General features: G+C 43.2%; 1 protein-coding gene across 4 annotated transcripts in view; it reads left to right on the top strand.

The window, feature by feature from the left end:
• Positions 1–2,162: 2,162 nt before the first annotated feature.
• The window catches only part of med23 (mediator complex subunit 23), a 96,696-nt gene continuing 72,360 nt past the window's right edge, over positions 2,163–26,498 (top strand). The window contains exons 1-5 of one of the 4 annotated variants that reach the window (XM_063034757.1): positions 2,163–2,647; positions 9,609–9,640; positions 21,263–21,350; positions 22,246–22,370; positions 24,849–24,960. In XM_063034757.1, coding sequence (XP_062890827.1) covers positions 2,507–2,647; positions 9,609–9,640; positions 21,263–21,350; positions 22,246–22,370; positions 24,849–24,960 — 498 coding nt within the window. In that variant the 5' untranslated portion in view covers positions 2,163–2,506. Of the gene's footprint in view, positions 2,648–9,608; positions 9,641–15,503; positions 15,563–21,262; positions 21,351–22,245; positions 22,371–24,848; positions 24,961–26,498 lie in introns of those variants that run through there. The other 3 variants (XM_063034762.1, XM_063034768.1, XM_063034774.1) reach the window with 3 other exon arrangements.

Below are 26,498 nucleotides of genomic sequence, written 5' to 3'. Positions count from 1 at the left end.
GTAGTGTGGAGGAGCAGAGGGATCTCGGGGTACATGTCCACAGATCCCTGAAAGTTGCCTCACAGGTGGATAGGGTAGTTAAGAAAGCTTATGGGGTGTTAGCTTTTATAAGTAGAGGGATAAAGTTTAACAGTCGCAATATAATGATGCAGCTCTATAAAACTCTGGTTAGGCCACACTTGGAGTACTGTGTCCATTTCTGGTCGCCTCACTATAGAAAGGATGTGGAAGCATTAGGAAGGGTACAGAGGAGATTTACCAGGATGCTGCCTGGTTTAGAGAGTATGCATTATGATCAGAGATTAAGGGAGCTAGGGCTTTACTCTTTGGTGAGAAGGAGGATGAGAGGAGACATGATAGAGATGTACAAGATAATAAGAGGAATAGATAGAGTGGATAGCCAGCGCCTCTTCCCCAGGGTACCACTACTCAATACAAGAGGACATGGCTTTAAGGTAAGGGGTGGGAAGTTCAAGGGGAACATTAGAGGAAGGTTTTTTACTCAGAGAGTGGTTGGTGCGTGGAATGCACTGCCTGAGTCAGTGGTGGAGGCAGATACACTAGTGAAGTTTAAGAGACTACTAGACAGGTATATGGAGGAATTTAAGGTGGAGGCTTATATGGGAGGCAGGGTTTGAGGGTCGGCACAACATTGTGGGCCAAAGGGCCTGTACTGTGCTGTACTATTCTATGTTCTATGTAATGTTATTATTCGGTGGCCAATAGACAACTCCCACCAGTGATCTTTTTTCCTTTACTATTCCTGATCTCTACCCAGATGGATTCAACATTCTGCTCCTTAGATCTTACATCGTCTCTCACTATCGCCCTGACCTCCTCTTTAATTAAGAGCACTACACCACCTCCTTTATCTTTCTGCCTATCCTTCCATATTACCTGATATCCTTGGATATTTAATTCCCAATCCTCTCCACCCTGCAACCACGTCCCTGTAATGGCCACTAAATTATCCCTCTTTGTACTAATTTGAGCCACAAGTTCACTGACCTTGTTTCGAGTACTACGGGCATTCGAATAAAGTGGTCTTTCACTCATTGTGCTTTTAAAATCTTGTAATTTTTTACTATTTTGCACTTGACTTTTCTTCACTGCACTCATACTTTTCTCTTTTTTATATTTTGTTTTTTCTTTATCTTTATCCACACTTTCCTTTTTCACTTTAGCCATACTTCTCCAATCTGTTGAACCCACCCCTACTATTTAGTTTAAAGCCCTTTCCATAGCCCTAGTTACCCCACAAGTTCATTCACCTTATTCCAAATACTAGGCACATTTAAATCAGCACCTTCAGTCCTGCATTCTTGGCCCTTTGGATTTTTGCCTCTGTGGTACAATTTAACTCGTTGGTCTGTCTGCATTTGTACCCTATCATTGGCTTGTCCTTCCTTACATTCATGTTACATCCATCATCTACTTTGTACTTGTAAACCTGCTGGCTCATCCTCAGCTCTATCATACTGGTTCCCAATCCCCTGCCATATTAGTTTAAATCACTCCTAAATTGCTACAGATGTGCAATGAAGAGCATCTCACACAAAATGCTAGAGGAACTCGGCAGGCCAGGCAGCATTTACGGAAAAATGTAGTTGACGTTTTGGGCCGAAACCTTTGGCAGGCAACGACGAGCATCTGACTGGTTGTATCATTGCCTGGTATGGAACTTCCAACATGCAGGATGTAAAGAGGCTGCAGAATGTTGTAGAATCACCAAGCTGCATCGCAGGCGCAACGTCCCAGCCATCAAGGACATTTTCAAAAGGCAGTGCCTCAGAAAGGCGGCATCTGTCAATAATGATCCTCACGATCTCGGTAATGTCCTCTTCTCAATGCTACCAACAGGGAGGAGGTACAGGAGTCTCTATGAACTAAGAACAGCTTCTTCCCCTCTGCCATCAGATTTACGAACGGTCCATAAACCCCATCTCACTTTATTTGTAACAAAGTAATTTTTTTATGTATTGCACTATATTGCTGCCACGAAACAACAAATTTCACGTCATATATTAGTGATAATAGACATTCTGAGAAATAAAACTCCAGCTGACAACGGGAGACTGTGGGTACATTTGCCAAAGCAGGAGAGGGGCGCTTATGCTCTGCCTACGGTGGGCGGCGGGGATAGGAGTCCCTTCGGGTGGGAGATGACAGGGAGTCGGGGGGCGTCCGGTGACATGAGGGTCCTTCGGCTGCCATATCGCGGTTGGCCGCAGGGGGAGCCGGGCACGGGCGTTCAACCCCCGGCGCATTTCGCCCCACCAAGTTACTGAGGCACGGTTGGCGGTCTCGTTCGTTGGACGAGCCCGGAGGGGAGCAGAGCGTGAACCTCTGAAGCGGCCGAGCCCCCCAACCCCATCGCGTTCCCTCCGACAGCGGGGTCGAACACGGCTGCAGCGAATGGACGGCCGTCCGCCGGCGCGCTACCCACGGCCGAGTTTCTGCACGCTGCCGGAACCTAGGTGCCGCAGCCCTTGCGGCAGGGCGGAGGATGAGGGGCGACGGCGCTGCTGATACAGGAAACGGAAACTGTTCGCGCTTTCGATGGGTATCTGTGGAGCGGGCGGCACAGGCGAGGAAAGTGGCCGTTTCCATGGAGACGCAGCTTCAAAGCATCTTCGAGGAGGTGGTGGTGCGTAAGCGTCTGAAAAAGAGGGGAAGGATCCCATGAAGTGGGGGAGGCAGGGCGAAGTGCATGGATCCAGTATTTGGAGGGAGGGAGGGAGGGAGTCCGGGGAAAGGATTCCAGGGAGAGAGGGTAGATGAAGAGTTGGGAGGGAAAATGGTGGGATTCAGAATATTTGTAATTGCTCACATGAGATGAAGACAGAATTATAGATTTGGAATGCTGTCGGTGGAATTTAAACCAGAGTTGCAGGGGGGTGGGAACCATAGTGCCAGTACAGTTAATGGAGATGTTGTGACGGCAGATGTTGATAAGACCTCAGACAAGGTTAGGAATCAAAAGGTTGAGCATAGTGCGACTAGTGTCATAGAATCATTTGTATTTTGCAAATAATAGTGTTGAAGATGAGCTAGCTGGTGTACAAACAGAGACAATGTTTATTGAGGAGAGGCTGATGATAGGGCAAAATTACAGTCAACAGGATGAGTTGTAACGTAAAAGACAGACAAAATCAAAAAGGGTGAATAGAGGAAATGAGGAAATCTGCAGATGCTAGAAATTCAAGCAACACAGAAAATGCTGGTGGAACGCAGCAGGCCAGGCAGCATCTATAGGAAGAAGTACAGTTGATGTTTTGGGCTGAGACCCTTCATCAAGACTAACTGAAAGAAGAGATAGTAAGAGATTTGAAAGTGGGAGGGGGAGATCCGAAATACAGGACTGAAGTTGTATTTGAATGTGCACAGCATACAGAATAAAGTAGATGAACTTGCAGCACAGTTGCAGATTGGCAGGTATGATGTTGTAGGCATCACTTAATCATGGCTAAAAGATTATAGCTGGGAGCTTAATATCCAAGGATACACATTATATCAAAAGGATAGGCAGGAAGGCAGAGGGGGCAACTTTGTTCTGATGGTAAAAAATGAAATCAAATCATTAGAAAGAGGTGACATAGGGTTGGAAGGTGTTGAATCATTGTGGATAGAGCTAAGGAACTGCAAGGGTAAAAAGACCCAGATGGGAGTTGTGTACAGACCCCGATTTGTAAGGATGTTTCCTACAAATTACAAAGGGTGATAGAAAATGCATGCCAAAAGGGCAATGTTACAAATAGTCATGGGGGACCTCACTATGCAGGTAGATTGGAAAAATCAGGTTGGTGCTGGATTCCAGGAGGGGAAATTTCCAGAGTGCCTACGAGATGGCTTTCTAGAGCAGCTCGTGGTTGAGCCTAATAAAGGATCAGCTATTCTGGATTGGGAGAGTTTAAGGTAAAAGAACTCTTTCTTCTCTGGGCAAGCCAGTTTGGAATCTAACCGGTCTATTCATCATGGATCCCATGCATCTTAACCTTTGGGTGAGCCTCCCATGATGCACCTTGTCAAATGCCTTACCAGGATTCATGTCGACAACATCCACAACTCCACCTTCATCAATTAACCTTGCCATCTCATCAAAAAACTCAATCAAATTGGTCAGATAAGATTTATCCTGCACAAAGCCATGCTGACTCACCCTGATTAGGCCATGGCTTTCCAAATGTTCGTAAATCCTATCCCTAAGAGTTCTCTCCAGTAACTTCCCTACCACTGAGCTGAGATTCACCAGTCTATAATTTCCAGCATTCTCCCTGGTTCCTTCCTTGAATACTGGAACAATGTTAGCTTCTTGCCAGTTCCTCTGACCTTGCCTGTGGCTAGGGAGGACACAAATAAGCCCTGGGGACTTGTGTATCTTAATGCTCTTTAAGAGGCTCAACACTACTTCCTTCCTCTCTTACCTCAAGATGCCCTGGCTTATTAATTGCATTTACATGCTGGGTCTAGGACAGGTTTTCTAAAATAGTAACACCCAGAAATTTAAAGTTACTGACCCTGTCCACTTTGACTTTTGGAAGATCCCAAGAGGTGTGAGAGGGAGGGATAAAGGGGAAGGGTGAGTGAAAAGGAAGTAGGGGAATGCATGGATCCACCTCATCCTCTAATGAGAACTGACTCATGGACTTTGGTTTCCTTCTCCTGGTCTGCAATCAGCTCCTTGGTCTTGCTGACATTGATTGAGAAGTTGTGGTTATGACACTGCTCAGCCAAATTTTCAATCTGCCTCCTGTATGCTGATTCATCACCACCTTTGATATGACCCACAACAGATATCCTCTGCATCCAGTGCTCCCTATGTGGCCTTCTATATACCGGTGACACCTGGCGAAGACTGGGAGACTGCTTCACTGAATACCTATGCTCCATCCACCTGCAGCCACCCATTTCAATTCTACTTCCCATTCCCATTCCAACATGTCAGTCCATGGCCTCCTCTACCGTCGCGATGATGCCATACTCAGGCTGGAGGAGCAACACCTTATTATCGGTCTGAGTATCCTTCAGCCTGATGGCATGAACGTCAATTTCTTGAACTTCCAGTAATTTCCCCCCCTCTCCTTCTCTATTCCCCCATTCCTGTTTCCTTCTCTCACCTTATCTCCTTAACTGTCCAGCACTTCCCTCTGGTGCTCCTTCCCCTTCCCTTTCTTCCATGGTCCTCTACCCTCTCCTATCAGATTTCTCCTTCTCCAGCCCTTTATCTCTTTCACTAACTTCCCAGCTCTTTACTTCACCCCTTCCCCCCACCTCCCAGTTTCACCCATCACCTACTACCTTGTACTTCTTCCTCCCTTGCCTTCATCTTATTGCTCTGACTGCTCGTCTTTTATTCCAATCCTGATGAAAGGTTTCGGCCTGAAATGTTAACTGTTTACTGTTTTCCACAGATGCTGCCTGATGAGTTCTCAACATCCAAGGTTCTCTTACCTTGTCATCCTTATCCTTCCTTCTGATTGGAATATACCTGTCTTGAATTCTGTGTAGTTAGTCTTTAAACACTCAACACATGTTGGATATGGGCTTACTCAAAAGCAGATATTCCCAGTGAACTCTCCCTAGTTCCTGCCTAATGTTCTTGTATTTTGTTCTGCTTCAGTTTAATACTCTCTTACAAGGTCTATGCTTATCCCTGTCTATAGGTACCTTAAAACTTAAGGAGTTGTGGTCACTGTTCCTTAACTGTTCACCCACTGAAAGATCAGTCACCTGCTCAGGCTCATTACCCAGCACCGGGTCCAGTACAGCACCTCCTCTTGTTAGACTATCTAAGAAACCTTCCTAGATGCACCAGTTGAATATAGTAGGTCCCGTTTATATTAGGAAAGCTAAAGTCTCCCATGATAACAACCCTATTGTTCTTACACCTTTCTTTAATCTGCCGCATAGCTGTCCTTCATTGTCACCATGACTATTGGGTCTGTAGTACAATCCCATCAGAGCGAATGCACCCTTCCTATTTTTGAGTTCTACTCATACAGACTCAGTTGATGAGCCTTCCATTATGTGCCATCTGAGTGAGGCTATGATATTATCCTTGATTAGTTGTGCAACTCATTCACACCTTTTACCTTCCTCTCTATCTTTTCTAAAACACCAGACCCCTGAGACATTAAGCACCTATTCCTGCCCCTCTCTCAACGAAGTCTCTGTATTGGCCACAAAATTATAGTTCCATATACTGTTCCATGCTGCTCCAAGTTCATCACCTTTACCCATAATACTCCTACCATTAAAATACACACACTTCAAATTATCCTGCCCCGACTATCACATTGCACTGGGAGTAATCCAGAGATTATTACCTTGAAGGTCCTGCTCTTCAGCTTCTTTCTTAACTTCCTGTACTCACCGTACAACACCTCTCCCCCCTTTTCTACCTATGTCATTGGTGCCAATGTGCACCACAACTTTTGGCTGCTCACCCTTCCCCTTGAGAATGTTCTGCACCCGCTCTGAGACACCCTGGACTTAGCACTGGGGAGGCAGCACCATCCTAGCACTTCTTACGTGGCCGTAGAGTCTCCTATCACTTTTGCTCTGACTGGCTTTATCCTTCCCTCAAAGGTCATAAAGAAAGCTTTTGGCACATTGGCCTTCAGAAGTCAAAGTACTGAGTACAGGAGGTGGGATGTTATGTTGAAGTATGAGATGTTGGTAGGGCCTAGTTTGGAGTTTTGTGTGTAGTTTTGGTCACCTACCTAAAGGAAAGACGTAAATAAGGTTGAAAGAGTACAGGGAAAATTTACTTGGACTGAAGGACATGAGTTATAAGGAAAGATGGACAACACACATCAAAGTTGCTGGGTGAACGCAGCAGGCCAGGCAGCATCTGTAGGAAGAGGTGCAGTCGACGTTTCAGGCCGAGACCCTTCGTCAGGACTAACTGAAGGAAGAGTGAGTAAGGGATTTGAAAGTTGGAGGGGGAGGGGAGATCCAACATGGTAGGAGAAGACAGGAGGGGGAGGGATAGAGCCAAGAGCTGGACAGGTGATAGGCAAAAGGGGATTCGAGAGGATCATGGGACAGGAGGTCCGGGAAGAAAGACCTTATATTATATTATATATAACACCTTATATTCCGTCTGGGTAGCCTCCAACCTGATGGCATGAACATCGACTTCTCTGGCTTCCGCTGAGGCCCCACCTCCCCCTCGTACCCCATCTGTTACTTGTTTTTGTGCACACATTCTTTCTCTCACTCTCCTTTTTCTCCCTCTGTCCCTCTGAATATACCTTTTGCTCATCCTCTGGGTCCCCCCCCCCCCCCGGTCTTTCTTCCTGGACCTCCTGTCCCATGATCCTCTCGTATCCCCTTTTGCCTATCACCTGTCCAGCTCTTGGCTCTATCCCTCCCCCTCCTGTCTTCTCCTTCATTTTGGATCTCCCCCTCCCCCTCCAACTTTCAAATCCCTTACTCACTCTTCCTTCAGTTAGACCTGACGAAGGGTCTCGGCCTGAAACGTCGACTGCACCTCTTCCTAGAGATGCTGCCTGGCCTGCTGCGTTCACCAGCAACTTTGATGTGTGTTGCTTGAATTTCCAGCATCTGCAGAATTCCTGTTGTTTGTGAAGGAAAGATGGAGTAGTTTAGGACTTTATTCCTTGGAACATAGAAGATTGAGGGGAGATCTGATAGAGGTATACAAAATTATGAGGAGTTTGGATAGGGTAAATGCTAGTAAGCTTTTTTCACTGAGTTTGGGTGGGACTACAACTAGAGGTAATGGGCTAAGGGTGAAACGTGAAAATTTTAAGAGGATCCTAAGGGGAAACCTCTTCACTCAGAGGATCATGCGAGTGTGGAATGAGCTGCTAATGGAAGTGGTGCATGCAAGCTCGTTTTCAACTTTTAAGATAAGTTTGGATAGGTACATGAATGATAGGTGTATGGAGGGCTGTGGTCCCAGTGCAGGTCGATGGGACTAGGCAGCTTAGATAGTTAGGCACAGACTAGATGTGTCATTTGCACTCTGTGCCGTACTTTTCTATATCTCCATGATTATGATTCCACATAGAAACATAGAAAATAGGTGCAGGAGTAGGCCATTCGGCCCTTCAAGCCTGCACCGCCATTTATTATGATCATGGCTGATCATCCAACTCAGAACCCTGAACCAGCCTTCCCTCCATACCCCCTGACGCCCGTAGCCACAAGGGCCATATCTAACTCCCTCTTAAGTATAGGCAATGAACTGGCTATAACAATGACCATGAAGGACTGATAATATAGTTCCAGATCAGGATGGGGTGCAGCTTGCATGGGAACCTACTGCTGCTGCTGTTTTCTCAAGCTCTTGCTGACCTTGCCCATAATGATAGTGATTGTGAGGTTGTCGAAAATATCCTTGATAAGTAAGTGTAACCCTCAGGTTTGGCCAGCTTCGTTAATCCAGCGGGAGAAAGCCTTTGGCCCGGCCAAACTGGTGAAATCTTCTTTGGGTGGATCCTGCATGATGTGTCCCCTGTTACAAATCAGTACCGCAAAATAACAAACAGTACACAGTATGCAATTAAACAATTGAGCTTTATAATTCTTAATTTGGTTATAGGATTAGTAAAGAAAACAAAAAGAAAATGGGCCCATTTTAATGAAACAGTCTAATGGGCACATTAGAGCTCACTGTTTTCACTTCTGTTTGTTCTCCATCATTTTCCCCCGGCTGTCGTCGTCTCCTGACCCCATTCCAAGTCCGCTTAGTCCTGCAGCCTGCGACTTCCCCGTTCTGGCATCTTCTCTCTCCATCTTCTCCTGAACTAAACGCCCGCGCATGCCTTCTCTCAGACACACAAGAAAGAAACAATGTGCCTCTCATTGGATGCCACACATTCCAAAGCCCCCGTTATCTCCAGTCATAACCCAAACATTGCTGCTCCAGAGAAACCATTACATTAGGAGTGAAACTTTACATGAGTGCAGTATATTTTGTAGATGGTGTACATTTGTAGGTCTGTTTTGTAGATGGTGGCACTAAACATATGCCACTGTGGCCATGGTGCACCTTTGGTGAAGGAAATGAATGCCTAGGGTTGTGGATGGGGTTTCAATTAAGTGGCCTGCATGATCCTTCAGGGTCCCAATCTTAATAAGTTAGCAGTCCAGTTTTCCAGACAAGTGAAGGCTATTGTATCACACTCTTGACGTGCTTTGTACATGGCAGAAAGGCTTTTAGTTGTCAGAAAATGGGGCACTCACCTGAGAATACACCGTCTCTGATTAGCTCTTGTAGATGTGATTGTTGTATGGCTGGTCCATCTGGGATTCTGGATTCCCAGGAATTTGATGGATTACCTGGTAATGCCATTGAATGTCAAATATACTGTACGTGGTTCGACTCTCTCTTGTTGGAGATGGTTGTTCTCTGGTAGTTTTGTGGCTAACAGTGACTTGTCACTTACTGATTATAAATGTGTACTGAAAAGCCAACAAATTTCTGGCTATTTTTATTGACAGTTTATTAACTTCTGTTTTTGTTTTTTTTTGTGTGTCTTCTCGGCAACCTACAGTTTTTTCCTTTATTTATTAGACTGCAAAGTTTTCCTTGCTTTGATCCAAATTTCACGAGCTTATTGTTTTTGTTTTTGCAGAAAACTGAAGTAATTGAGGAAGCATTTGCTGGGTGAGTGTATACTTCCACATCTTAGCAATTTTGATTCAAATTTATTTATCACGCACATGAAAACGTGTTGTTTGCATTAAAAACCAACACACCACCCAAGGATGTGATGGGGGCAGCCCACAACTGTCACCAATAATAATTGAGCTACAATTATAATACATTTTTAATTGGGATTGGCTTGGACAGAATTTATTTTTTTACATTTAAAAAGATTATTTTGAAATTACTAAGATGATAGGTAAATAGTATCGAACAACACCTGAAGCAAATATCTTAGTGAAAGATGAAAAGTGTAATATTCGTGCATGCATTTTCTCTATCTTATTACCTTATCAGTTGCTCCAAATTTACTTGTATAATATGGACCATGATTGTAAGTTCTATTTGAAAGCCTATTTTTATTTACGTACGCGTACACTGCAAGGGTCAATTTTCATTGATAGGGTGTGAAGAAAACAAGGATTAGAAACTTGTTAGGTTGATGGCACTAAACGTGTTGAGCGTTTTTCATCAGATGTTTCTGACTTCAAATTTCATTGCATTTACTTGGGTGAAGTTGACAGCAAGCAAGATTGAATTTTAGAGCATTTTGCACTGCTGTTCACTATTAATCTGTCGAGCTGGTTGTTTATTGTGTGACAGAATTTGCAAATCCTGATTTTCACTTGTGTTTGAAGAAAAGTATGCAGGTTTACTGAAATTAGTCTTTGTTTAACCTCACAATTGACATCCTTTGGCACAAAGCTGACAAATACTACTTTTTTTTAATTTCACGGGGCATCTTACACCAATGACATCACTGATCTCTGCCTTTTGACAGAGACATTATCCAAGACCCTTTCTCTTCTCTTGAACTGAAACTTTGAAGAAGAATGGGACGTTTATCCCTTGCCCCACTTAATGTTCCATGAAATCCAAGCAACACATACAAAATGATAGAGGAACTACGCAGGCCAGGCAGCATCAATGGAAAAGAGTACGTTTGATGTTTAGGCCCGAGACCTTGTCCTGATGAAGGCTGTTGCGGATAAATCTCAGGAGCAGCAGACAGAGTAGATCAGGCAGACTCAGAGAGTTGTTTCAGACTAAAGGGTTTTATTACATGATATCATAGAGAGTGCAGACTCCTAAAGCAGAGCTCCACAGCTCTGCTCAACAAAAGGTTACTCTCATATTTATAGTCAAAATATACGTGACAAAAAGCACTTTCTCACACAAATTAGAATAGAAAAGTTTCACAGCATGTTCCAGATGATAACCCGAAACACCGATCAGCTTAAAGGTTACTCTGCCTACCGTGTTAGGGCAGATTATGGAACAATGATTCCTGAGAGAAACAAGTTACCACTTCTTTCTCAAAGTACAAGCAAGCATGCGAGTCAGTTACTTGCAGCTAGGTATGGTTAGTTGGCAATTTACCAAGAACAGACAGTACTGCTGTCGTGGCAGAAATGGCTTGACCCTTTGGTCCCTAGTCGGTAATAATGCTTTAAATTTTCTTCCACAGTTCCCTGCTTGTTGATCTTTTAGATCAACACTTACGGTATTTCCTCGTCACTACTGAGGTCCTCATATGGTGGGTCATACCCCTCCGGGAAGGGTCTTTCCTTTTTCGGATGCACCTCCTCACCCCACCAATGTTCCTTGCTGGGTTAGGTTCTGGTCATTTGGGGAACCGGGACTTCAGGTCCTGATAAAGTTTTCTTTATTAACTGGTAACAGCCCAATCTCAAGGCTCTATATACACAGCACCCTAAAACACATATCCTTGCCACTATTAGTATTCCATGTGTTATCCAGTTTCCCCAGCCGGAAAACCATCCCTATATTCCTTCCCACTAAGATCCTCCACTGTTAAAGTTTTTGAGCGGTTCTCCCACCTTCCTAATCTCCTTAACCTTCTCTATAATGTGCTGGCCTAAGTCAGTTATGTCTTTTGTGGCATCGGGAATATAAGTACAACATTCCTCTTCATTCTTTTTTCCTGTCTCCCGTGATGTGTGATTGCGCATAGAGTAATGCTACCGTCTCCCCTGACTTTGACTTCGTAAAGGCGCAGAGCCAGCAAATGCAGAGTTGTATGACACAATGAGCTACCACCACTAAGCAGACCAGGGCAATGAGGCCATAAAAGAGGGGCTATAGCCAGGAAAATATTCCTTCTCCTAACACTGATTTAACTCACCTAAATAAATCCCAGCCTTCTGGAGGGACTTGAGAGTTCAGTCTATGCGTTCCATCTCGCAACTGGGTCATGTGTTCTAACACATGGGTCATATTTTCTGAAGCATCGGGTATGTAGGTGCAACATTCTTTCCCTACTAATGCTCAGACCCCTCCTTCCCAGGCTAATACTTCTTCTCTGCTTTCCTGTTTCTTTGTATTTACCCTCCAACGCTGTTAGGTAATCAATCAATCCCACCCCCAATATGATTATTATCACTACTTCCTTCACGTTAGTCCTCTGTTGAGTATGTATTTTGTTAATAATCAGTCACTATGTATATAACATGAGGTGCAGGTTAAAATAGATTTAAGTTCCAGTCTCTCAATAACACTTTGTTCTTAGTTCTCAGTGCCGTTCCTCTCTCTCAGGGAAGACGTCACTTGTTCTGTGGTTTATTTCATCCTCGTTGTGGTGCAACTTGCACCTGCGGGCATGTATCCAGACAGGTTTCTCCTTCACCTTAACGGCTGTATGGGTTGTCAGCAGCACTAGGTAGGGGCCTTTCCACCTGGGAGAGAACGAATCTTTATTCATTGATCTCACATATATTCAATCTCCCGACTTAAACAGATGCACATTACCTTTAGTTAAAGGTGCCTGGGCTTGCCAGACCCTCTCATACAATTTCCCTGCCTCCTGACACAATACTTGTTCGTATTTCAGTGTCTTCTCATCATTCCATATTAGCACTACCTTTACTGGGGTCATGGGAGGCTTAGTTCCTGTTGTCATAGGCTGCCCATCAGAATTTCATGAGGGATAAGTCCTGTATTTCTATTGTTCTGATTTCGCAGAGTGTACGTTACTAAGGGCATTGCCTCTGGCCATCTGAGACTGTTTTGCTGACAAACTTTTGTCAAAGCCGCTTTTATTTCCCCATTTGCTCTTTCCATCATACCCAGGGACTGAGGCTGGTAGGAGATATGCAATTTCTACTGGAACCCCAAGGCTTCCTTCAGTCCCTGTACTAATTTATTTGTAAAATGGGTTCCCCTGTCGGTATTTATCCCCAGGGGAATTCCAAACCTAGGTATAATTTCTTTCATCAATATGTTCACCACAGTTCTGGCATTATTCCTCTTAGTTGGATAGGCTTCCGCCCATCTGGAAAATATGTCTACTATTACCAATATATACTTAAACCTCCTTTCAGCAGGCATATGTACAAAGTTAATTTGCAGGGGTGTACCATTGTTGAGTGATGGCATGCTGCATCCCTCCTTTGCCCATATGAGCCTGGCCATGTGCCAGGAGAGCCGGGGCAAAAATAAACCATGCGGGCACACTACTCGGCCGTCTGGGTGATGCCATAGCCCAGTATTCTGGTAACATGCAGGTTTGCTCCAGGCACATTTCTCTTGCTGTGAGGCAAGATTTTGGGCTTCCTGCAACTGCTGGACGTCAATACACACAGGGAGCTCCTTCCCTCCCGATTCAAGCTGAGGGGTCTATAGCACAGGTTGTTGCTGAAGGGCCACCTGTTTTGTTACCATGTCTGCAAACCAATTCCCCTTGGATACCTCATTCTCGGCTTAGGTGTGTGCCTCGCACTTAATTATTTCTAAAGTCTGTGGCAACTGTATAGCTTCTAAAAGGTTCAGTACGAAGGAGGCGTGTTTAATCACTTTCCCCGAGGAGGTGATAAATCCTCTATTTTTCCACAATTGCCCAAAGTCATGTGCTATCCCAAACGCATAACATGAGTTGGAATAAACATTGGCAGCTTTTCCTTAGGCCAAAAGGCAAGCAGGCTCGGGTAACAGCATAGAGTTCTGCCGTCTGCACTGATGTTCCTATTGTCAAGGCATAAGCTTCTACTACCTCGTGGGGAGTTACTATAACGTACTCTGCCAGCAACAGATCATCTCTTGGGCAGTGCAAAGAGCCATCTGTGAAAATTATTAAATCAAGGTTATCAATAGGCTCGCTTCTCCGATCTGGTGGGGCAGTAGTAGTGGCTTCCACTGTGATCAGAGAGTCATGGTCATCCCCATCCTGCTGTGCAGATGGTAACGGAACAAAATTAGCTGGATTAATAGCGGAAGATCTTTTGTACGTACAGTTGGATCAAGAGAGAAGAATCACCCCATAACCTGTCCTTCTGGCTTTGGTAAAATGCTGAGTAGCAGCTGAATTCAACAGTAGCATTACAGCTTGGGGTACTGGGGGTACTGTCACAGTACACGGGTGATCCAATACAACAGGAATAGATTTTTCTACCGTTACGTTTAGGTCATATAACCATATAACAATTACAGTATGGAAACAGGCCATCTCGGCCCTTCTAGACCGTGCCGACTATGGAAGGCTTTCTCCCTTTCGGGTGTCTATTCCACGATGAGGGGCTCCGTTTTCAATGTAGCAGAAGGCATTACTGCATCCCTCTCCTGGTATTCGGGAATCCACTGTCGATAGTGCCCTGCCATGCCCAGGAAAGAAAGAATGTCCTGTTTTGTTTTGGGGACTGGGACCTTCTTTATTGCTTTTATTCAATCCCTTCCCAAACTTCACCAATCTTTACTGAGCTGGAATCCAAGGTACAGGACAGTCTCTTGGCAAAACTGCATTTTCTCCACAGACACTCTGTGCCCTCTTCTCGCCAAAAGTTCAAGGAATGTTAAAAAATAGGTCAGACATTCTGGCCCTGTAGCAGAAGCAATCAGGATGTTGTCTGCATACTGAATCAGCGTGGAATATTCAGACAGCTGGCATTCGGCCAATTTATTTTTAACTGCTGCAACATAAACTGCGGGGCTTTCGGTATATCCCTGGGGCAGACATGTCCACGTATGTTGCTCATTCTTATGAGTAAGGCAAATAAATACTGGCTGTCCTTGTGCACAGGTATGGAGAAAAATGCTGAGCACTGATCGACTACAGTAAAGGTACTAACTCCCGCAGGTACAGAAGTAAGCATAATGTTGGTGTCTGGCACCAGTGGAGCAATAGGGATGACTGTCTTATTAATGGATCTTAGGTCCTGCACAAATTGCCACTCATTTCTCCGGCCCACTTTTGGGATAGGTAATATAGGGGTGTTACACAGGCTTTGTGTCTTCACCAGCACCCCTTGCTGCAATGAGTCAATTACTGGAACGACACCTTCTTCAGCTTCAGTAGCTATACGGTACTGTTTAATACAGGGCAGTGGCACATTATTTTTTAGAGTAACTTTATGCTCTGGAGCTGTTTGGGCTTTTCCCACATGATTTTTATGTTTTAGGTTCCCTGGTACCCGCGCTAAGGCTCTAGGGGGAAGTAGAGGGTCTTCTGCTGGTGGTTGTTGCTCTTCAAAGGTTGTTTCCCAGCTCTCGGACTTTAACATAATTCTCCCCTCCTTTTCATTAAAGAATTCTATTCGGGCTTCTTGTTCCAGTGCCAGCAGAGTTATAGTATAAACAGCCTTGATTTCTTTCGCCAGCTTGTACTGGAACCTACTAGGGAGAAGGCATTTCTGGATTTAGGGTTGTGTAATGAACCGGATTTGATAAGGGAACTCGTGGTAAAGGAGCCATTAGGGGGTAGTGACCATAATATGATAAGTTTTAAACTACAATTTGAGAGGAAGAAGGGAAAATCGGAAGTGTCAGTATTGCAGTTGAACAAAGTTGGACTATGGAGCCATGAGGGAGGAGCTGGCCAAAGTTGACTGGAACGATAACCTAGCAGGGATGACAGTGGAACAACAATGGCAGGTATTTCTGGGAATAATGCAGAAGGTGCAGGATCAGTTCATTCCAAAGAGGAAGAAAGATTCTAAGGGGAGTAAGGGGCGACTGTGGTTGACAAGGGAAGTCAAAGATAGTATAAAAATAAAAGAGAAGAAGTATAACATAGCAAAGATGAGTGGGAAGCCAGAGGATTGGGAAACTTTTAAAGAGCAACAGAGGATAACTAAAAAGGCAATACGGGGAGAAAAGATGTGATACGAAGGTAAGCTAGCCAAGAATATGAAGGAGGATAGTAAAAGCTTCTTTAGGTATGTGAAGAGGAAAAAATTAGTTAAGACCAAAGTTGGGCCCTTGAAGACAGAAACGGGTGAATTTATTATGGGGAACAAGGAAATGGCAGACGAGTTGAACAGGTACTTTGGATCTGTCTTCACTAGGGAAGACACAAACAATCTCCCAGATGTGATAGTGGCCGGAGGACCTAGGGTAACAGAGGAACTGAAGCAGATTCACATTAGGCAGAAAATGGTGTTGGGTAGACTGATGGGACTGAAGGCTGATAAATCCCCAGGGCCTGATGGTCTACACCCCAGGGTACTTAAGGAGGTAGCTCTACAAATCGTGGACAATTATTTTGCAATTTTCCAAAGATTCAGGATCAGTTCCTGAGGACTGGAGGGTAGCTAATGTTATCCCACTTTTTAAGAAAGGAGGGAGAGAGAAAACGGGGAATTATAGACCAGTTAGCCTGACATCAGTGGTGGGGAGCATGCTGGAGTCAATTATAAAAGATGAAATTACGACACATTTGGATAGCAGTAACAAGATCGATCCGAGTCAGCATGGATTTACAAAAGGGAAATCATGCTTGACTAATCTTCTGGAAATTTTTGAGCATGTAACTATGAGAATGGACAAGGGAGAGCCAGTGGATGTAGTGTACCTGGACTTTCAGAAAGCCTTTGATAAGGTCCCACATAGGAGATTAGTGAGCAAAATTAGAGCACATGGTATTGGGGGTGGGGTACTGACATGGATCGTAAGTTGGTTGGCAGACAGGAAACAAAGAGTAAAGATTAACGGGTTCCTTTCAGAATGGCAGGCGGTGACTAGTGGGATACCGCAAGGCTCGGTGCTGGGATCGCAGCTATTTACAATATACATTAATGATTTAGATGAAGGGATTAAAAGTAACATTAGCAAATTTGCAGATGACACAAAGCTGGGTGGCAGTGTGAAATGTGCAGAGGATGTTGAGATAATGCAGGATGACTTGGACAGGTTGGGTGAGTGGGCAGATGTATGGCAGATGCAGTTTAATGTGGATAAATGTGAGGTTATCCACTTTGGTGGCAAGAACAGGAAGGCAGATTACTATCGGAATGGTGTCAAGTTAGGAAAAGGGGAAGCACAACGAGATTTTGGTGTCCTTGTTCATCAGTCACTGAAAGTAAGCATGCAGGTACAGCAGGCAGCGAAGAAAGCATGTTGGCCTTCATAACAAGGGGATTTGAGTATAGGAGCAAAGAGGCCCTTCTGCAGTTGTACAGGGCCCTGGTGAGACCACACCTGGAGTATTATGTACAGTTTTGATCTCCAAATGTGAGGAAAGGCGTTTCTTGCTATTGAGGGAGTGCAGCGGAGGTTCACGCGGTTAATTCCCAGGATGGCGGGACTGTCATATGTTGAAAGATTGGAGTGACTGGGCTTGTATACACTGGAATTTAGAAAGATGAGAGGGGATCTGATTGAAACATATAAGATTATTAAGGGATTGGACATGCTAGAGGCAGGAAACATGTTCCTGATGTTGGGTGAGTCCAGAACCAGAGGCCACAATTTGAGAATAAAGGGGTAGGCTATTTAGAACGGAGTTGAGGAAAAACTTATTCACCCAGAGAGTTGTGGATCTGTGGAATGCTCTGCCTCAGAAGGCAGTGGAGGCCAGTTCTCTGGATGCTTTCTGGAAAGAGTTAGATAGAGCTCTTAATGATAGCAGAGTCAAGGGATATGGGGAGAAGGCAGGAACGGGGTACAGATTGTGGATGATCAGCCATGATCACAGTGAATGGCGGTGCTGGCTCGAAGGGCTGAATGGCCTACTCCTGCACCTATTGTCTATTGTCAATCGTTCTATCATCGTCCCGATATCTTTAGGCTTTGCTGGTGGTTTTATGGCCACTGTCAAATGAGCCATTGAGGAGTTCCCTAGTCGGTATCTTTTTTTTTCTGATCTTCCACTAAGTTTACCAGGAGCCTTAATCCCTCGGAACCAAAATACACATACGGTGTTACCTTCAGCTTTACCATTTAAATAAGAGTGTATAGCCTGATCGTAGTGCGGGTCGGTTAGTAAAGTGTAATAGACCGTGCAGTGGAGCTGCTGTTTTTCTCGGCTGCTATTAATCAAATATTGCAGATTTTGCATGTAGAGGTTGGTTCGTCCTATCAATGTGTCATACAGTCTGTGAACCTGCCAAACATAGAGATTACTATCCAGCTGTCGACAGTATGATATGGGTTCTGAACTGTCCTTTTCTCGCCCATTCATTAATTTTAGCATTTGAGGGACCCTAATTTGAGGAAGCTCGGTGTATATACCTTCAGCTGTACAGCGCATTGTTGCCCCTAATTTATAAAGGGTCTGTGGACCCAGCAGGGGAAGTGGGACTGTTCTAGATATAATGAAGGTGTCTGTTAAAAGCTTATCCGCCATTCTCTTTTTCTCTTTTCCTGCATCTTTTTTTTTTCTTTTCAGGCATTTTTTTTTTCTCATCTCTAGTACTTCCTAACACTTCCTTCAACTCCCTTAGCTTCCATTCCTCTTTCCTGAGAACCTTCTCTCGTAACAGAGATATCTGCTCCGCTGGGGGTGTCAGGTGCCTGAACTTCTGGCATGGGGGGTTGTAAGGAGTAGGTGCGGGTTGTCTTAAGGCAGTCATCGTCATTGTTAAATGGTCTAATTCACTATTGGATGCCAGTGGGGCACTGGCCGGTACAGGGAGTTGGGGATAAAGTCCTGTGGCAGGTTTTGTTTCAGCCACAGCCTTCTCTGTTTCAGGCTGCTTAATCTCCTTTTCTTTGGAGGTTGGTGTCTTTTAACTACCTCCTTCCATCATTTAAAACGTTTTAACATATAATCAGCATCCCAGTTTGGGTCGCCGTCCCCATTTCAGGTGGCATCCTCCCAGTGCTGGATTAGTCTCAAATTAAAACTTCTCCCATATGGCCGATCCCCATGTGACCACTCATGTAAATCGCAACTGAATGTTACTGCATATGGATCATCTCCGGCCTCTCTGATTACCATATCTGCCGGGGATCCAGGCAGGACTAAGGGGTCTCCTATTTGCTGGTGGTGCTGTTTTATCTTTCTAATTTTTTTCTTTTTGGCAGCCTTTTTCCTACCTGTCGATGAGTGTTCAAAGCCTTCGTCTTACCTCCGGAACTCTTCGGTTTATTAGCAGGATCAGCGCTAGCTGATCGACTGCTCGCACTTTCCGTTTTTTCTGTTTAGGATTTCAATTTCAGTTAAGACAGCACAAAGTTTCTTTATTCACAGTATGTACACAATGAGCGCTCGCCAGTGTGTTTCCTCTGTATTTACACAAGTCTCTGAGTTCGGTCACGGAATAAATCGGTAGCTACCTTGGTACTCCCATAAGCACCCCTGCTGTCTCCCCCTTTCAGCTAGGACGCAGGGCACCTGTCTCCCCCTTTCAGCTGGGAGACTGATCTTCCTTCCCAACTTGGAAGGCACTTTTCTGTCTTGCTTCTCCTTTTCTGTCTGGGGTTCATTTTGAATCCTGCTCTTCTAACCTCCCCCTTTCAGCTAGGAGACTAGATTGAGGATTCCATCCTCATTGCCAATCCGTTGCGGATAAATCTCAGGAGCAGCAGACAGAGTAGATCAGGCAGACTCAGAGAGTTGTTTCAGACTAAAGGGTTTTATTACATGATATCATAGAGAGTGCAGACTCCTAAAGCGGAGCTCCACAGCTCTGCTCAAGAAAAGATTACTCTCATATTCATAGTCAAAATATACGTGACAAAAAGCACTTTGTCATACAAAATAGAATAGAAAAGTTTCACAGCATGTTCTAGATGATAACCCGAAACACCAATCAGCTTAAAAGTTACTCTGCTTACCGTGTTAGGGCAGATTACGGAACAATGATTCCTGAGAGAAACAAGTTACCACTTCTTTCTCAAAGTACAAGCAAGCATGCAACTTGTAGCGAGGTATGGTTAGTTAGTTGGCAATTAACCAAGAACAGGCGGTACTGCTGTCGTGGCAGAAATGGCTTGACCCTTTGGTCCCTAATCGGTAATAATGTTTCAAATTTTCTTCCAGAAAGGCTCTCGGCCCAAAATGTTGAATGTACTCTCTTCCACATTTCTTTTTGTGCAACCTTACATACATAAAAAATGGTAGGCCATATAGCTCCCACAAACCTGCCGTGGCATTCAATGTGAACATGACTGATCTGCACCAGGCCTCATTTCTTTAGTGTCAATCGCCCTCACCCTCAATTCCTGTAACTATATTGGTATCAGTGTTTTTGATGTTATAACATGGACGGCATCTTCACAGTCATTGATTGCAAAGATGCTGTAAGATGTCTTGAGATAATAAAAACTGCTATATAACGTAAAGTTTTTGTTTTTTTTTCCCCAAGCAGTTTCTGCATCTGTACGTTTCTAAAACGACTCTTAAGCTCTGGTGTTAGTTAGTGGCTATTTCCAAGCTGACTTTAACAATAAGTTAAATTCTTTGTACTACAGTTCATTTTTAGGCAGTTTATATAATCCTTTACTTGTTTTCTAGGGAATCTGTTCCTTCTGAAATCTAAAACATCCATTTTCATTGTTTTTAACAATTACTTGAGAGTTCAATCTTTCACTTCCTTTATTTCTTCTTTTGACGTCTTAGGCCCTGAAGACCTCTTTCTTTCCTATCTGTTACTTCTTCATTACAACTTTATTATGTCCCTAACACCATTCTTTGTTTTGCTTGTCTGAAATAGCTACTTCAAACACTTCATTATTCTGCAGTCTCGTGTCTCCACTTCATTAATCACTGATCTTTCAATCAGTATTCTGGCACTAGCCTGTCACCTTTCTTCTAGTTCCATTCAATTTGCCCACCATTTCTCCTTGTGTAACGCCAGGACCATCAAATGCTACGGTTTTCCTGTTACAGAAAACATTTATTGTAAAGTAGTCACTATGTTCCCATTTTGCTTTTCAATGACTTATTATATCAATATCCTGGCCTGCACTTTAAATTGGCTTGCAAATTGTTCATGGAAGTATGATCCACAAATATGCGATCAGCATTGATGCAAACCAGTTGTCTGTCACCACTTTGCTCAATCTCTCCGTCAGTTTTCATATTTTTATGTGCCCAGTCAAAATGTGGTTAGTGCCACAATTAAGGACCTTGGGATATAAAATATCAGTTATGCCAATTAACATCAAATGCATTAACAGAATAATCTAACCAGAAGAATATAGTTGAGTAAATATATAATGGAAAAGGAATGTACTTCCAAACATTGATTTTTGATGATTATTTAGGAGCTATAATGTAGACTTTTTATAACATACGTATTTGTAGTCTGCAGTTGTTTCTTTACAAAACTTAAAACACTTGGCTGTTAATTGTCTTGTGCCAATACTTGTTTTTGTTTATAAATATATTTTTAAACAAATCTTTCACAGTATGTTTATGGACACAGCTGAAGATGAAAGAACCAAGCTGATCAGTTGTCTCGGAGCATTTAGACAACTCTGGGTGACACTCCCTCAGGTTAGAATCCAAAGATTATTACAGTGGATTTGGTTAATTGGGCCATCGGTGAATCAGGGCAGCCATTTATTTGGGACAACTCTTCAAGAACAAAATCTAAATAGAAAAAATAGTCAGGATTCCTTTTATTTATTTGGGACACCATGATGCTTAATTGGGATAGGACACTTTCTGAAAAGTTTCTAACTAGCATCAGTGGCGTACACTTGTGTGGCAGTTAGACGCTACACCGTGCTTTGAGCGATTCGTTTTTAAATAGCATCAGTTGTGTGTGTTTGTGTTCAAAAAGCAGTGATTTTCATCACTGACAGTTGGTGAGAAATAAACAGTAAGACAATTCGGAACTGTTTTGCTCACCGTGGTTTCAAGCATTCAGACTTAGAGATGCCAGAAACTGCCGGGAGTGAAAATGAAATGGTTTCATTACTTCAACAAGTTATGGATTACAAATAATTTGAAGATATCGACAATCATCTTGAATATTACAATGACAATAAAGATTTGTAGGATGAAATTGTCTAAGACATTGTACGAAGCAGTCCATTATCTGCACTAGGTACCTGAGCTGATTTTGTTCTTTTATAGTCAATCAAAAGAACACAGGTGAATTCCTCCGTTGGTAACTATTTGGAACTAATACACAGCTTTATAGCACTGTGGATGTATTGGTAGTGTTCTAATTTATTCTGTATGTAATTTAAATACATTTATTTTTACTCAGTTAAAATGACAGTTTGTCTTTTTATACCTTTTAACTATTTCCATTATATTTCTGATGTGCCCCAATTAACCAGAATCCACTGTATTTACCTGAAATATGTTTTCGGTTAAAGTTAACTTAATTTTGTATGAAGTTCTTCATATGATACATTGATAAATACTTTTTGACTGCTAGGAATCACATGAACAGTGTGTGCAGTGGATTGTTCGCTTCATCCATGGACAACACAACCCCAAGAGGATTTCTTTTCTGTATGATTGCTTGGCTATGGCAGTTGAAAATGGACTGCTACCACCCAGGTATAACTGAAAGGAGAAAGCAAAATGTTTTATTTTTTTTGTTGGATAAATGATTTAAATTTATCAAAAAATCAAATGCATGAAATTTGAAAAAATTCTTCTAAAATACTTAATTGCAATATTCTATTAATATATCAAATTCTACAGCTTTAGAATGTGATGTATTCTGAGAGTGTTATTTGTTTAGCTTATCTACCTGCTTACTACAGCTCTTTGCTATGTTTTTAATCCTATAGGAAATTCTGTGTTCTAAGGTTCTCTCCTCATATGTGAATATTCTCCATAACAAAACCAACTACTGGCATTTAGGGAATAGCTTTACAGGATTTATTTAACTATACTAAAATTTTAATGGTGTTCTTGAATACTGTGGTCGGGCTTTGACATTTTACACCAGTTTACAGTTGTATGCAATGTACTGGCTGGAGACCAGCTACTTGGCCTCAATCTGCAGTGACCAAATTATATCTGTAGGGTTCAGGTTGGGTAGCAAAAATAAAAAATGATGTAACTGGAATCAGATTGAGCTATGGTAGCTCTTTATGAATGATATACTAGGCTCGGAGCAGATTGCCTAGAAATAGCCAGGAGGGTGAATGTAACACACAAGAGGGGGTTCCTAATTCTCAGTGCCCGATCTGGCTACATGATTTGGCCCCATGGGACCCAATAAAATAGTATTGATAGGTCAGGTTGGATATGAAAAAACAAAAATCAGCTCTGGGCCTGAGTCAGATTGATTTTTGCTCTGATTGGGTCAAGTTCAGCTTCAATATTTAATAACCAAGCAGATCATTAGTGCTAGTAATTTGACTACTATAGCAACTGTTCACCAGTTTGATGTGCTATCAAAGTATATTATGTTAGTTCAGGTAACACTAGTTTTTAAAAAAAGGCATTCCAGTTATGAAAGAACAGTGTCAGTGATGAAATTGAATGCTCCAACATTGAACTTTGATCAGGTCAGATAGGTTCTTGATTGGACATGGCACCAAAGGTTATGGGGAGAAGGCCAGGAACTGGAGTTGAGGAGGAAATAAAGGATCAGCCTTGATTGAATGGTGAAGCAGACTCGATGGGCCAGATGGCCTAATTCTGCTCCTATGAGCCTGCTTTCAGTACTTGTAACAGTTAACATTAAGTCCCCTTTAACAGAGGGGTTTTGAAGTTCAAGTTCAGTTTATTGTCACTCAACCGCATACCTGTATGCCACCAAAAGAAATAATGTTCCTCCAACCAAAGTGCACAACACAGCACTATAACACATAAAGTAATATTACTACAAATAAATTAACAGATAATATGATTATGAAGACACGTAGCCCTCTTTTATTGTCATTTAGTAATGCATCCATTAAGAAATGATACATTATTTCCTCTGGTGTGATATCACAAAACACAGGACAAACCAAGACTGAAAAAACTGACAAAACCACATGATTATAACATATAGTTGCAAACAGTGTAACAATACCATAACTTGATGAAGAAGTCCGTGAGCACAGTAAAGTTCAAAGTTTCTCAAATGTACCACATCTCACACAGACGGGAGAAGGAAGAAAAACTCTCCCTGCCATGCCGACCACAATCCGACTCTGAGTCATCCGAAAACTTCGAGCTCTGATTAGCTGTCCGACACCGAGTACTGAGCAGCATCTCTGCCAAACGATTCGACCTCCTCCTCGGTCGCCAAAAGCAGGCAAGGCCGGGGATTTTGAGGCCTACCCTCCGAAAGATTCCCGACCACACAGTAACGACAGCAGCAAACGAGCGTTTCAGAAATTTCTCCAGATGTTCCTCTGTGCTTTCACGTCCATTCTCCATCAAATCAGAATTGTCCACGGCCCTTATTTAACAGATACGATATCATTTTTCACCAGAGAGCTGCGCACACGCAGGCGCGCTGCCATCTTCTCCTCCTGCTACATGTGGTGCATTTATCACAGTATATGCTACCAGCTCTTCAAACATGAAGAGACCTGGGTGGTAGCAATGAGTTTAGTAGTTTTACAGCCTGGGGGGAGAAACTAGTTCCCATCCTAACAGTTCTTGTCCTAATGCCATGATACCTCCTGCCTGATGGTAGGAGGTCAAAGAAATTGTTGGGTGGATGGGAGAGATCACCAACAATGATAAGCACCCTGCATATGTAGCACTCCTAATAAATATCTCTGATGAGTGGAAGAGAGACTCCGATGATCCTCTCATCAGTCCTCACAATTCTCTGTCGGAACTTCTTCCCAGCATAAACTGAGAATATAATGGAGCTCACGGCAATAAGTAGTGATCCTTAAAAATATACTTTGCATTGTGATTGAGATCCTTTTTCTCAATGTATTGAGTAATATTTGCATTACTGACATCTTAATTAGTAACAGCAAATCCTGTAATGTGTGAGTTAGCTCAGTACGTGTGATCACAATGGTTACTTTAATTTTGTGGAAACATTTTGAAGTGATTTTCTGTATATTTTACCAGACTGGTCTGTGAATCCCTAATCAACTCTGAAAGTCTGGAATGGGAGAGAATGCAGCTTTGGGCTCTAACATTTAAACTGATTCGAAAAATAATAGGAGGTGTTGACTACAAGGTACTATGCAAAGAACTGATTAAATCACCTTCACCTTGATGCTAGTAGCAATTTCTAATTATAAGCAAAACTGTTGGTTAAATTAATATTATTTTTGTGGATAATAATTGAAATCGTTTTAGATAATTATCAATTCTAATGTTTTGTTTTTAAAATATTAAAACCTTAAATCTTACTTAACCCTTGAAAAGGACCCCACTTGGGACTGTCACATCTCCTGCACCATCACCAAACTCATCCAACTCTGGAGATCTCCTAGCGTCTGCCACCAAACTCATAGTTCCCTTACCACACACTGCTTGTTTCTTCCTCATACCCAAGTTCCACAGACCTGACTGTATGGGTAGACCCATTGTTTCTGCCTGCTCCTGCCCCACTGAACTTGTGTCCACATACCTGAACTCCATTTTATCCCCCTTGGTTCAGTCCCTTACCCCACTACATCCACACACTTCATATGCTGTCAGTCTCCTCAACAACTTTCGATCCCCTGGCCCTGATCACCTTATTTTCACCATGGATGTTCAATCCCTATATACTTCTGTCCCCCGTCAAGAAGGCCTAAAGCTCTCTTCTTTGTTGATGAGATCTGATCAGTTCCCTTCTACCACCACCCTCCTCCATCTGGTGAAACTGGTTCTCACACTCAATAATTTCTCTTTTGGCTCCTCCCATTTTCTCCAAATTCGAAGTATACCCGTGAGCATCCGCATGGGCCGCGGCTATGCCTGCCTTTTCGTTGGCCGTATGGAACAATCCACCTTCCAAGTCTTCCTGGAAATGCTCCCCAACTCATTTTGTGCTACATTGACTACTGTAAAGGTGCTGGTTCATGCATTCATTCTGAGCTCGTCAATTTCTTCAACTCCGCCTCCAAGTTCCACCCTGCCCTTAAATTCCCCTGGTCCATTTCTGACACCTCTCACCCCTTTCTTGATCTCTCTTGTCTCATCTCTTGAGGTAAACTGTCTACTGATCTCTTCTATACACCTACCAATTCCCAAAGCTATCTTGACTATAACTCTTCCCACCCTATCTCCTGTAAAAATGCCATTCCTTTTTCTTAGGATAAGGCCATCCTTTCCAGGACATCAGAGATGTCCTAATTCTTCAAAGAATGGGGTTTTCCTTTTTCCGCCAATGATGTTGCCCTCACACATAGCTCCTCCATTTTCTAGACATTCGCGCCACCTTAACAGGGATGTAGTTCCTCTTGTCCTCGCCTACCATCCCATGAGTCTCCACACCCAACGCATCATTCTCCACAACTTGTGCCATTTTCAACGGGAATTTACCTTGCCCCATCTCCATTTTCCACAGGGATCACTCCTGTGTGTCCATTTATCCCTCCCCACTAATCTCCCTCCCGGCACTTATTCCTACAAGCAACAGAAGTGCTACACCTGCCCATTCACCTCTTCCTTCACATCCACTCTGGGCCCCTATCAGTCCTTCCAGATGAGGTAACTCTTCACCTGCATATCTTAATATAACCAGTGCTCCTGATGCGGCCTCCTGTACATTGGTGAAACTTGACA

The sequence above is a fragment of the Mobula hypostoma genome, chromosome 2 (genome assembly GCF_963921235.1).
Source record: "Mobula hypostoma chromosome 2, sMobHyp1.1, whole genome shotgun sequence".
Classification (NCBI taxonomy): domain Eukaryota; kingdom Metazoa; phylum Chordata; class Chondrichthyes; order Myliobatiformes; family Myliobatidae; genus Mobula; species Mobula hypostoma.
The sequence above is the reverse complement of the archived record's forward strand: the minus strand, read 5'-3'. Positions and strand labels throughout refer to the sequence as shown.